Source organism: Aplysia californica, unplaced genomic scaffold (genome assembly GCF_000002075.1).
Source record: "Aplysia californica isolate F4 #8 unplaced genomic scaffold, AplCal3.0 scaffold00003, whole genome shotgun sequence".
Lineage (NCBI taxonomy): Eukaryota > Metazoa > Mollusca > Gastropoda > Aplysiida > Aplysiidae > Aplysia > Aplysia californica.
In genome coordinates this window covers 3145729-3158847 of record NW_004797273.1, presented here as the reverse complement: position 1 = coordinate 3158847, position 13119 = coordinate 3145729, and the positions used below count along the sequence as shown (strand labels likewise).

The 13119-nt window shown below is 39.7% G+C and overlaps 1 protein-coding gene across 2 annotated transcripts in view; it reads left to right on the top strand.

Moving 5' to 3' along the window:
- The window catches only part of LOC101846778 (ecdysone receptor), a 136834-nt gene extending 124867 nt beyond the window's left edge, over nucleotides 1-11967 (top strand). For both annotated transcript variants that reach the window (XM_005089134.3, XM_035968307.1), the window contains 2 exons: nucleotides 1806-2764; nucleotides 5338-11967. In XM_005089134.3, the coding sequence (XP_005089191.1) occupies nucleotides 1806-2764; nucleotides 5338-5829 (1451 nt within the window). In that variant the 3' untranslated portion in view covers nucleotides 5830-11967. The remainder of the gene's footprint in view (nucleotides 1-1805; nucleotides 2765-5337) is intronic.
- Nucleotides 11968-13119: the final 1152 nt, after the last annotated feature.

Genomic DNA, 13119 nt, shown 5'->3' with positions numbered 1-13119 from the left:
ACTCTCTCTCTCTCTCTCTCTCTCTCTCTCTCTCTGTCTCTGTCTCTCTCTCTCTGTCTCTCCCTTAGTTTTGCCCACTTTTTACCTCTAGCACGGATGGTCGATGTTCTCGTCCAACTTCCCTGCCAGTGCTGTTGATAAGGTCCCGAGATGCTCTTTCTCCCAGATATGTCCCAAGACGAGGCAGAAAAATAACGTGTGCTTTTCTCTAATATGCTCTTCTCCTACTTTTTGATGTCGGGAAAGTAACCTGTCCTTTGAAATAACACTGGTACGGCACTGGGGACCATCAATAAGTGTATACTATCAGATACAATGAATCCTACTTTAGTCTCATCCCGTCGATGGCACGTGTTGGTCCCATATCATCATCAATGTTGATTTGTAGTTTACAGCGGCCCAAAAACATTTAACCCACAGTTTTTGATAGTATACCGTTATAAAGACTGGAGTACCACTTAAAAGGAAGAAAAAGAAGCAGACAATGTCAGAGCACCCTCCAGCTGCAATCGTTATCGTTTCTGACTATCGATTCTCGATAATAGAACACGGACACGATCTGCGAACTTTCTTTTTTGTTTTTGCTTTTTTGTTTTTGTTTTTTGTAAGAAGTTCTCATGATATATTTGGCACTAGACTATAGTACGGTCAAAAGTTCATGGTGTAACTTATTGTCAAATATTTCCTAATCTATCAGAGGTTCAGCTTTTGCACAATAACTTGTGCTAGTTTGTCTGAACATATCAATTTGAATATTTCTATAAATACCTGTTGACTGTGCGTGCGTGCGTGCGATAATAGATAGCATTTGTATGGCGCAAATTCCCGCTCAACAGCAAGCTCTGTGCGCTTTACAATCAATATTATTATCTCAGCAGACCTGGTTGATGACATTCTGAAACAATGTCAACTTTTTGGGAAGCATACCATATATACATACACACAGTCGTGCCTGCCATGACGGCCACCTGTACAAACGGCCACTTTCTATCCCCCCCCCCCCCTTACGTTTTTCTATATAATTTCACTGTCTAAAACTGCCACCTTCCCAACGCGGCTGCAGCATCCATATTTTAACACACAACCCCTATCACACCAAACAATAACACCTGTCTTAGACGGCCACCTAAGTGACTCCATTACGTTTTGGAATAATAATGCATTGGCCCCTGACGTTGTGGACATGCCGTCATAATCCAATCACCTGTCGTTGTTGTTAGGCAGTTCCTCTCATGTTGCGTTGGCCCCTCCTACTGTTGACCAATAGGTGACAAATTTTCAGCTGCTGGTGAGGTAAGCGTGTCATCCTCATAACCCATAAGCCCTGCCCAGAACTCATTCACAAATTGTAAGTGAGATGAGTGGTCACTGTTTACCCAGTCTGTAACAAAGTAGCAATGGATGTCAACAAGAACTTGTGACACAAGTGTCGCTCGTTAGCTGAGTGCTGGCAACCCATGTGTTTGTTTTAACTTGGCACTCGGTCTTACTCGTCTGACACTATTCCGTTTTATTGCGCAAAATCAGCAACAAAATAAAAAAGCAAACAAAAACAAATCAACAACAACAGCAACAAGAACAACAATCATTTTGATCAGACCTGCCTAAGATGGCCACCTGTCTTATATGACCTCTTTTTTCCTTGACAATGGGTGGCCGTCTTTCACCGATACCACTGTATATTATATACAATACATATATGTCTCTTCTTAATGGATTTAGTATAAACAAATATGAAATATGCCATATATATACTGTATAATATGATGATGTGAGCTAAGAATAAGTCCACTTTTTCCTGACAGATGAGGACCAGCTGGTCAAGCGACGGCAGCGCCAACACTTACGCCAGCAGACGAGCTCGCTAGGCGAGGTTTCTCCCCCAAACGTGCAGCCATGTTCTTCCACCTCGGGGGACCCGCTGAACGATGACCTTTCTCTGACCTTCACGGGGATCAGCCCGGACCACGAGAGTCCGTCTGAGCAACGGCTCACGCGCTCACACAGCGGCAGGCACTTACCCGCTCCCCTGCTCCATCATCCTCACCACCATCTTCGCCACCAACAGCATCAGCAACAACCACAGCAGCATGGCCATTGTACAGACTCAAACAGCGAGTTCTCCTCCCCCTCTTCCGCAACCTTGTACTCAGAGCCAAGCTCTTCCACCTCCTCTGTGTCGCCCTCCCCGCTTGGATTCAAACGTCAGTACAGTCACTCTTTCAGCAGCCCTTCTTCTCCTTCCTCCACCACGCCGTATCAGTCCCCAAGAAGCGCATTCTTACCTCAGCACAGCCACGCTCCCCAGAATTTCTTACCCTCCACCCCAGCAGACAGTCAACGAAAAATCCCCAAAGTGGAATATGTATCTGAAGATGAAGACTGCATGCTCTACAACAAACCACAACGACGGCAGTCCGACTCGGGGCCCCTCTACCAAATGCCTATGTCCAACGACGCTCAGACATCTGCTTCAGTGTGTGATGTTGTTGTGAAAACTGAAGACTTATCTAGTGCTGAGGATCTCCGGGTGCCGCTGAACCCTTACATTAACGAGCGCCTCATGTCTCTGAAGAAGACCTATGACGACATATTCGAGGCGGCTTACACACAGGATCAGGCGCCCAAGTTGCAAAAGAAACCTCACTCAGCAGACCAGCTCTACAACATGACGGATGTCTTTATACGCCGGCTAATCCGTTTTGCAAAGCACATACCCGAGTTCAAGAGCCTCTCACAGGCTGACCAGATACATCTCTTAAAGGTAAGGCACAACAGTAGACGATATGGCTTGGGTTTGATACCATTATCAGCACAATAAGGACATTTTGGAAGCGGGATCTGCGGTTGATGTCCTTGCTCGATAGGAGTGAGTGAAGTTGAAGGAACTCTTTCTTGAAAGCTCCTCAAACGATCCAAGCTCGAGAATACTGCACTCAGGATTTGAACTAGGATGGCCCCCACTGCAGTCCAGCAAAATACCACTAATCTAATGGCACTTACCTGGAGTTCTCTTTCTCTCTCTCTCTCTCTCTCTTGCCCTTTTTAACTCCTAGTGGAGCATAGGCCATCAACAACATTTCTCCAGGGAAGCCTGTCCTGTGCATCCTTTTCTAGCTGTTTCCATGATGTCCCCACCTTTTCCATTTCCGTGTGTACCTCTTGCTTCCATGTTATCTTTGGTCTTTCTTTCTTACGTTTTCCTTGTTGATTCCACGTCAAAGCTTGTCTGCTGATGCTTATCGGGGGTCTCCTCAGGGTGTGCCCATTCCATTTCCATTTCTTCACCTATATGTCTTCTTTACTGGCCTTTGGCTTGTTCTTTCCCTCAGTTGAGTTTTTGTGACTCGATCGTGCCCCTTGATCCCCACTATCCTTCTTAGACATCCATTTTTGAAGCTGTGCAGTTTCCTTGATGCTGTTACATGGAGTTAATAGTTGAAAAATTATTTATCCCTCTGTTTCCCATAAGTGATTTCTCTATCAAGTTGCTGTCCTAAAATTACATACTAGATCTGTCTGCTCAATACCTAAGTTCAAGAAATTTGATGTGAAAAATGTTGAGTTTCCCAACATGTCAAGATTTCTTGAATGTAGTTCTTTGAATATCTTGATAACTACTCTGAATAATCTTACAATTTTCAGAGAGCAGATAGAACATGTAGTTTTTGATCTCATTGTCTTAGGAACTTAAAACGACCAAAAATGTCAGATAAAACTTAGTAATTCTAAGGTAGCGTGAAGTAGTTCAGGATTTGGACTGGCTGCCTTGAGACTCGTGGTTGGAATCCTGATTGTGCGGGGTAGGACATTGCAATCTTGAGAGAGTTATTTTCCTTTCTTTAGTCCTTACCATCCTTCCCCAAATGAATTCTTGGCAATGAGCAGAGACTGTAGGGGACGACGGGCTGTACAGCATTGTTTGCATTTGTAAAGAGAGAGAGAGAGAGAGAGAGGGAGAGATACATATAGGGAGAGAGAGAGGGATTTTTCTTCTTTTTGTAGCCCCCCCCCCACTCCCCATCAAACGTCCTTTTTTCTTACCGTTGGGTCAATTAAAGGGTGCCACAGGTAAGTTCCAATTCTGAACTGTCCCTTTTCATTTCTATCTGCCAGTCTTGCTTTCCCCCAGCCTGATAATGTTCCTCCCTATTTAGCCCGTAGTGATATTTTTTGTCTCTATGGGGTTCTTTTCTTGGATTTTTTCATATCCACGTCAACATTCACACAGCACTTGCCTTATGAGCAGGCTGTTAAATAAAATTTACCCATCTTTGCTTTTTTCCTGTAACTTTACTTTTTTCCTGTAACTTTACTTTTGTTATAATCAAATTATCTGGTAGATCTTATTTCTTTCCAGGCTGTCTTATATTTTTCTATTAGTTTACTTTCACTGTTCTCCTGACTTTATTTATGATATTTTTGTAGCCCCCCCGTGCCTACACCTACTTGAAATATGATGATACTTATACTGATAGTTTTAGAAGGTTGGTTTCTTTCTTATATTCAATATCCATCTGTTGTCTGTGTTTGTCTCGTTCGTTGTATTTTTCTCCAACACTTTCCAACACCCATTTCACTTTGATGTGCAAACTTATTTTTAACTTGAAAATTAGAATGCTGTTTCTCATGAAATACTGACAGTAGCTGTTGTCTGCTTACTTTACTTTTTCCTTTGGCTGGTATCAGTGGGTTTCGCAGGTAGAAACAGTCGTCTGTTAGCTGGGAGTCGAAAGTCTTGGAGGAAACTTCTGTCGTGAGCTCTGGTGGTGTCCTTTTCAGAGTCATTCCAGCAATGTCTCTGTTTCTCCAGCCAGAGTGTCGTGTGTTATAGGCTCGAAATATTGGTTGATTTTGGAGTATTTTTGAAAGGTTGCCAAACCATTTAAGTCTCTGTTGATCGATATAGCAGGGCAGAGGGCTGGTGTTGATCCTACCATGGCCACATCATTTGTGATTGATTTCTCATGGTTTTCTTCATTGCTCAGCTCAGACATTTCAATTCGCAGGTGTTCAATTTCATGTTCTGTGTTTTTTTCGAAGACCAAGTTTGGCTCTGGTAGGTTAATGTTGGGGTATAAATACGACTTTGATGAGTTTTGCTTTAGTGTTGGGAATGTTGAGGTGTCTCAGAAAGGTTAAATAGATAATCAACTGCATTTTGCTCTATCGTTGTTTCAATATCTCCATCTAGTTATATTATCTTCTGTGAAAAAGCTACCAAAGTATTCATTGTTTGTTGTCTGTCATCTGAACATTGCATACAGTAGTAATTACCCTCTATAATATTATTGGTTTTTAGAAAAAATATGTTTTTCTGTTTTTTTCTCACTATAGGGTGGCGTGATGGAAATGTTCGTCCTCCGCTCCGCAATGGGTTTTGACGCCAAGAGCAACGCATGGAAGTTCAAAGTGCAGCAAGGTAACATAGACCAAGGAGAGGGTAAACTTGACTCGGGGGTCATCAACAACACGCTAGGTTCCTCCATGTTCATGCAGCACATGATGTTTGTGCGCCAGATCCAGGAGATCACTAAAAGCGACCGCATCATCCTCATGCTGTTATTCATCATCCAGCTCATGTCCCCGGACCGGCCCAACCTCGGAGACAAACGATCAGTTTCTCAGAGCCAGGAGCGGCACTCGATGTGGCTGAAGGCATACCTGGAGTCGCAACACTCGGTAGAGGAAGCTGGACAGCTCTACCCGCTGTTATTGCTCAAACTTCAGGATGTCCGCAGCCTTGGGGCAGAAAGCTGTCAGCTGGCTGCTCACTTGGACATTAACAATTTGGAACCTCTCCTTGTAGAAGTGTTTGACCTCAAATGAGATGCCTTCAGTATTGACCACATCGAACATTAATCTGCAAGAGCTTCAAATGATGCTGTGTGAGCCTCAAAATGTTATTTATAAAAGTGACAACGCCTCTGTTAACAAATAATGGAACAGACATTTGTAGTTTTTTTTACTTTTCCAGGTTAATCTACTGACTAGCTTATATTCCTGGTGATATTTACAGAGAGGGTTGGGATACGGTTTTTCAGGGAGTGCCAAAGGAATGAAGCTGTAGTTGTTGGGTTTTATTTTTCTGTTGAATCTAGTTTTCAGCATGGAGAATAATATACTTATTTTCCTACCATTGATTGCTGGCTTTTGACAGCAGCAAAAACAAAAACGAGTCACATCCTCTTGATGATGACCGTTACACTGCTCAAAGATCATACTGAAAGATATTACAGAGTTCATCTCAGCCTTTCCATGTTTTCGAAAAGGGGAGACGTATTTTTTTTTCTTTTTTCCTAGCTTTAGAAAAAGCCACTATTGCTGCCCAATGTCTTCACTTTGAGGCTTGTACTACTGGTGTCTTCTCTGTTGTATGATAATTATTTGGGGAAGATCTCTATGATAAACGCATCAGCTTCACTTTTTGTTTGAGATTCTGGAATGATATATGAGTGCATTGCTTTACCTATGGACTGTCCTGTGGCTATGAAAAAGTTCACACCAGGAACCAGTATGGTTGAGCTGTGACGTACCTGAAGAGTACTGGAGGAATCCTCCAAAACTCCCACAGTATTTTCTCAGTACCTCCCCTCTGCCTTAGCTGCTGCATTGGAATATCTCTATAGAGTTCAGTACAAATACTGAGAGTTGTGAGGCAATGTTATATCGCATGACTGCCTAGTCTGTCTCAAAGCTGCTGAGGTCATTGCCTATGCTGAGAAATATATTTACGTCTGGTGTAGTATTTACCATTTTCCTCATTTGAGACTTGTTGTAACTCTTGCTCCTTGCCTGTACAGAATTTCATTTGCAGAATGTCTCACACAAGGCTTTTGACACTGGGAAATCTTAAGCTACAGAAGTTTCAATGACTGATATTATTAATTCTTCTATTCACATACTGGTTTATCTAACTAAATGTATGGTTTTGTTGCTGTTATGATTCATGTTTTTCTGGTTTGCTGCAACAATAGTAAAATGCCAGGCTCTAATTTTACTTCATCCGAGATATTAAATGACACAATATATGACATGCTCTAATTTTACTTCATCCGAGAGGTTAAGTTACGCAATATATAGTAAAAGTTAATGTGCTTCAGAAGTAAGGGCACTTGTATGAGTATTTTGTATCCCTAAAGATGGCATTAATAGCTGCCATATTTTGACTGGGATCAGTTCAAGTTAGTAGGGTGGAAGGGAACTGAATGGTGCTATTGTTGATAGGATTCTTGTTCTTCGGAAACACTTTTAGCCAACAAGTGCGAAAACTGTTCATAGTTGTTGCACTTTATGTTGTGATTAGTAATGTCTCTCCATTATGTGCCAGAAAATCAAGAAAGGTAAAGGGTTAAAATTATGAATGATAACTAGTATGCTCTGTTCTCTAATTTTGAGACTCTGCGCATGGACTATTTTCCGGAATGTCAGAACATTTTGAAAATTCAGAGCAGACCAGGAGGAAATTTTGCTCAGGTGGGAGTCCTGACAACAACATTATTTGATGAAAGGAAGTTTCCTGCTCTTGATCTAAGCAGAAATTTGATTTACAGGTGTCCATTTTGACTCCTTTACAAGTAGGAGCTAACATTTGTTTTCTTGCTAAAATAAAGCAGTTTTTTTTCTTTTCTAAGTGAAGGGCATTTTAAAAAAATGATCCTCATGCCCTGTTATGTCGCACTTGATCTTTTGAAAATTTTGTTTGGCCAGAAGATAGACTCTTGGACCTGATGAACTAAACTAACACTATGTGATAGTATCCTTATTATCCTTATAATCCTGACAGAGTTTTAATTGAAAATAGGGGTTGTGTTGCCTAGATTTCTAAAGTGATGTATATATTCTTAGAAGGACAGAGAAAGGAAATAAATCAAAAGTATGTTTTTATTAAGGAAAGTTAGGGGAAACCGTGCTTTCTCAATGGTCAATACTTGGAGCAGAGTAGCAAGTCTGTGATTGTTGTATTCTTTCTTTCACCTTATGATTTGAAATGTCTGACCATCCAGTTCTTACTTTTGTCTATTGTGTAATGGTTGGTCGTTTGGCCATGAGTGCAGAAGATGCGAGCTCGATTCCAACGAGGGAAATTTAAATTGATGAATATTTCTGTTTCCAACGTTATTATTCTGTGATATAATGCACATATTGATTCTGTTGTTGGGATTGTGATGGTACAGTCGTTTTGAAATCATTTGTTGTGCATGTTTTTAAGTGAATACCTCCTCCCATCTTTTTTCATTTCTGTCATACTTGATTCACATGGACTAGAGGTTTTTTAATGGGTTTTTTAAAAAAGTGCTCACTTGAAGCTACTTGAGATGACAATTCAAGAAGAGTGTTCCATTTCTATTTATTCTGTTTGCTATGAAAAAAATAATTTTTATGTGACCTGTCTACCTATAAAAATGCCCCTTTGCCTTCAATATATAACCGAGATCAACAAAACCACAGAATATGTCAAACAGCTGACCGAAGTATTTGAAAGAAGAGAAAAAGTAAGAAAATGTGAGAAATGAGAAACTCACTTGAAGTCTGCCAGGGAAATTAGAAGTTTTAATTGATATTTCAAGACTACTTTTCACAGAGATGCAAACCCTCATCTCTGACATTTAGAAAAAAATCTGAGCTTTTCAATATTTACTTTGTCCTCAGTCAAATGTCGAATGTAAATAATACCTTGCTGTCAGTTCTTAGGGGAAAGGATACAATAGAAAGAAGATTCATTTACTTTTTAAGGCTTTTGACGCACTTTATATGAAAGAAAACCTAAGACTAAGCGTTCCATAGGTATCTAAAAAAGTTTGCAACAAAGTGAATTGCTTCTCCACCTTGGAAAACAGTAGTGTGAAGCACTTTCTCCAGTTCCTCATGTTACCCCACTTTTTATGTTGAACATCCGTTATGTTAGAAAAGTCGCTCTTGAAGACAACCTTGGGCTCTGTTGTGTCAGTGAATTGTCCATTAACTGCCAAGGGAGACTAAATGAAGACATGAAAACCCCTTCTGTGCTGTGAAACGTGGACACTCAAAATCATCAATACTAAGACTGTTTTTGCTTAGCTAAAAAGTTGCTCCCAAGGACTTAATAGATTCATAGATATGACAGCACTTCAAACAGAGCCCTTTTTTTCTGTATAGACAACTAATCCAGACCAGATGGGCAAGCAGCTGTGCCGTACCAAAGGCGGGAAAAGAATGTAGTTTATCAAGAATTTTGAAAGCTTGACATGGGATCAGACAAGAACACCTGACATTTTCTGAAATGCAATAAAAATTGATATGACCATTGACAGGATGAATGAATGTATAAAGGAACATCTCCGACAAAGTGAAATTACATTGACGTATTTCTATGTTAATAAATCACTGTAATTCTTTCTATAGTTCAATTTTTCTGTCCTTTATAGTATTTGAAAATCTCATTGATGTTAAAACATATTGTCACATCTTTTAAACAGATTGTCAGATTTCCCAGAAAAAGACTTGAATGAAGATAGCTATCATTGTCATCATATAGCACAGTGTTACAAAAAACTTCCTGTCCCAATATCTTCTGAACTTTTTTCTCCTTGATAGAATTGGTAAGGAGTAGTGATGTCAAGCAGATGGTTCAGCTGGATTCAGTTCGATGAGTATACATACGTGCTGAGGGAAGGCCAGTTTTGTTTTTCTTTTCTGAAGAATAAGTGTGTAGTTTTTAGTGTGTTTACCTATTATTTTAGGGACAATGTATGTACTTGGATTATGTTACACCCGCACATAATGTTGTGAGTTGCTCACTGTTACATACCTGTATATAAACATGTTGTCATTGTCAGTTTGACAAGTTTGTTGTTATGATATAATTCAGCTGTGCCATACATTGTTTACAAATTACACACTTCTCATACACATTATATATATATGTATGTGTACACACGCATACATATATTTATGGTTATATAAAGTACATGTTAGTGTTTATGATATTGATGTTTATATATATCTACAGTATGTTGCAATTGTGATTTCGAAGTGGATTCATTTTTCTTGTGATGAGGTTTGCCTTTTCTATTGACATCACTGTGGTTTGTGTCCTCTTGAAGGCACTATCTGACACATGCGACCTATTCTGATGTTAACAACTGAATTTGTTGTTTTCATACTCCTGTTACCTGCGGCCATTTTGATGTCCTTTTGATCTCAAGAGCTTGAAGCTCTTAAATTTTAATTTTTTTTTTTTTTAAACCTCACCTGCAGTAAGATGTGATTGTATAAGCATTTGGGCATTTTTCCGTCTATTTAGCGTTGTAGCTTGAAAGGCAGGTCACTTCCTCTCTACCTCCAACCGTGACTGTGGCCAGAGATGTTCAGCAAGGGTTCTGTACACGGGTTGAAATAGTGGCCTATTGATGGCGGGATATTCATCCTCTTGATTATATATTACTATTAATTATCAAACCTTTGTAGCTATTTTACTATTGGTTTGTAAAGTCCACCGCTGAATTTTAACATTAGTTTTCATAAGGAATAGCTTTGAATTTGAATTGATTTTTTTGGTTCATGTTTGGAATGTTTAGAACTTCTGTGAAGATTAATTCTAGCCAAATTCTTCTTTTCTTTTGGATATGTAGCCTTTCTTAAAAGTCACTTTGATAGTGTTGAATTATCGTGAATGGACCTGCTGAATCATTTCTCTGGTTTTCCCTCGACAAGCTATCATTTCATCATTCTGATCTCTGAATTACTTGCGGGACATTTCATCTTCTTCATCACTACTCCATCAAGGGCTCTAGGGGCGAAAGACATCCGTGTAGTCAGGAGGTCAGGTTTCAAAGGGTTAACAATTGGTTGGAAAGTCCATTTTTTTGGGGGGTGTTTCTTCACCAATTACATGAGTTTGTTGCCAGTTGTTTTACTTGGCATACTCTAATTATTTCGGAATTTTGATAAAAGCTTAATTGTTTCACCACATGTATGTGCTGGGGCTTTTGTCATTGGTGTTGGTGTATTTGTATTATACTCTTCTTTGAGCTATTCAAACCTGTTCATTATTTATACCCACCTCAGAGTCTGCTCATCAATTTTCATAGCACAATCCTCCTACAATGGCATTCTACCTGCTCAAGTTTTTCATTTTGTTCATTTCTGATTCACATTCCTCTATTTTGTTATTTGTCTGTACAAGAGTTCTTCCTGTCAATCATGCTGAGAATGTCCCCTTGCAAAGCTCTGCCAGCAATTCTTGTCTCTTTGTTGACATTTGCTTTGTCTTTGTACAGGAGTTACTCTCTGATTATTGTCTGACCCTACTAGGCTGTGTGTGTGTGTGTGTGTGTGTGTGTGTGTGTGTGTGTGTGTGTGTGTGTGTGTACGTGTGTTTGTTTGTATGTGCATGTGTGCTCATAACTGACGTCTATATGTTGTTGCTAAGGTTAAACACCTTACTGGGCACATTGTAGATATTTTGGAATATAGAGCACATGACTTTTTGTCTGGGTATAAGACAGAGAGGATATACTCCAGGATTTGTGAGAGAAATTTGATCCTGACTCATTTGTTTATGGAGGAACTGTGAGAAAGATTGCAGGGCCTGAAGAGGTGATGAAATTAAAAAAAACATTTTTATACAATAGAGCTGATATAGTGCCACAATAGGGACAAGGCAGTAAAATGGGCAAAGGGCCAGTGCACTAATTCTTTTTAAGGTGTCTTCAGTTTTTTTGGGTTTTTTTGTTCCTGGTGAATAATACCAAAAGAATTATATTGGTTGGAATTTCCGTGTGTGGTGAGGATTTCCCATTTGTTGGTGCTCAAAAAAGATTCATGAATTTGTGTTAAATGAGGCCCTCTGTACGTTGTACCAGCCACTCTGTGGCCCCCTGTTCTCCCACCATGGTATAAGTTAACGGCACTTGCAACACAATAAGGTCATATAAGTGCCGAAGATTAGAGGTGTTACAAGAGAGTAACAAACAGGAAAAAAAAGAAGGAGGGGAGATAAAGACCACAGATGTTTGATAGGGAAAAAGAAGCAAACCACACCAGAGCACCAGGTTTCTCTCCGACTACAAATTGCTCTTTCCTTCTTGTGTCATTAGCCTGCTTTGTTTGGGTGTGCTCACAATGTTTATGCTTTGTCTTTCCTCAGTATCGCCTGTTCGTCAGGCACCTGATATGCTGCTGTAAATCATAGCATATGAGGGCCTAATCAGTTCACTAGATATGTTTTTTTGGTTATAATCCTCATCAAATACTGACCCTAATGCATGATGTCTTCTTTGACTCATAATTCCTGTCAGGTGTAAAAGGAGACATTTGCCTTAAATTATTTCTAGTTAATCTTCTCTTTGAGTGTGAGTTTCCTTAACCGTAGACATGCATAGCTTCCACTGCTTCAGCATTGTTGTTATGTGAAGGCACTAGCACATTTCTTGTTTTGACTAACACTCATGGCTGAAAACTTTTACTTTTGAAATTCACTGAGGCCTGGAAACTTTTCATGTCAAACAACACTATCCATGTTTAATAAAAACCTAATGACTGTTCATTTTCAGTGATACTGCCCTTGTCCATGAGGACCTGAGAACTGTTTATGGTCTCTGATGCTTCTCATATTCCTTACTATAGAATCTAAATTTCATAGGCTTTAGACGTAGTGTCTGCCCAGAAGAAGGAACAAAAAAAAAAAGAAGCTGGATAGGTTCTACTAAGAAGGTAAGAAATGCCTTAGTTCTCCTAGTCGAGCCTATCATTTCTTTTCATAGCTGCAAAAAGGAATCTGACTCACCAGAAACCATGGCCATGCCCCAAGAGACTTTCGACAAATTCTTGGAGGAGTGGATCAGCTTGCTGTATGGGTGGATTTACTTGTAAAGAAACGATGTAACTGTTCTGACATAGTGGTCAAAGATGAGAAACAGTACAATATTTTATACTCATATGAGATCTATTGTTTGAATCCTGAGGCAAAAAACAATGAAGCCTGCCTCTTCCTTCCACAAAAGTCTCTATTAGTTATTCTGAAAAGAAAATGAGCATGGTTATTTTCTTTTAATTTTAAGACTGTTTCCTATGCTCTTGAATGCTTGAAAAACTGTTTCTTTTTTTCTCTAATGTAAACTGTATCGTTCTAGTATT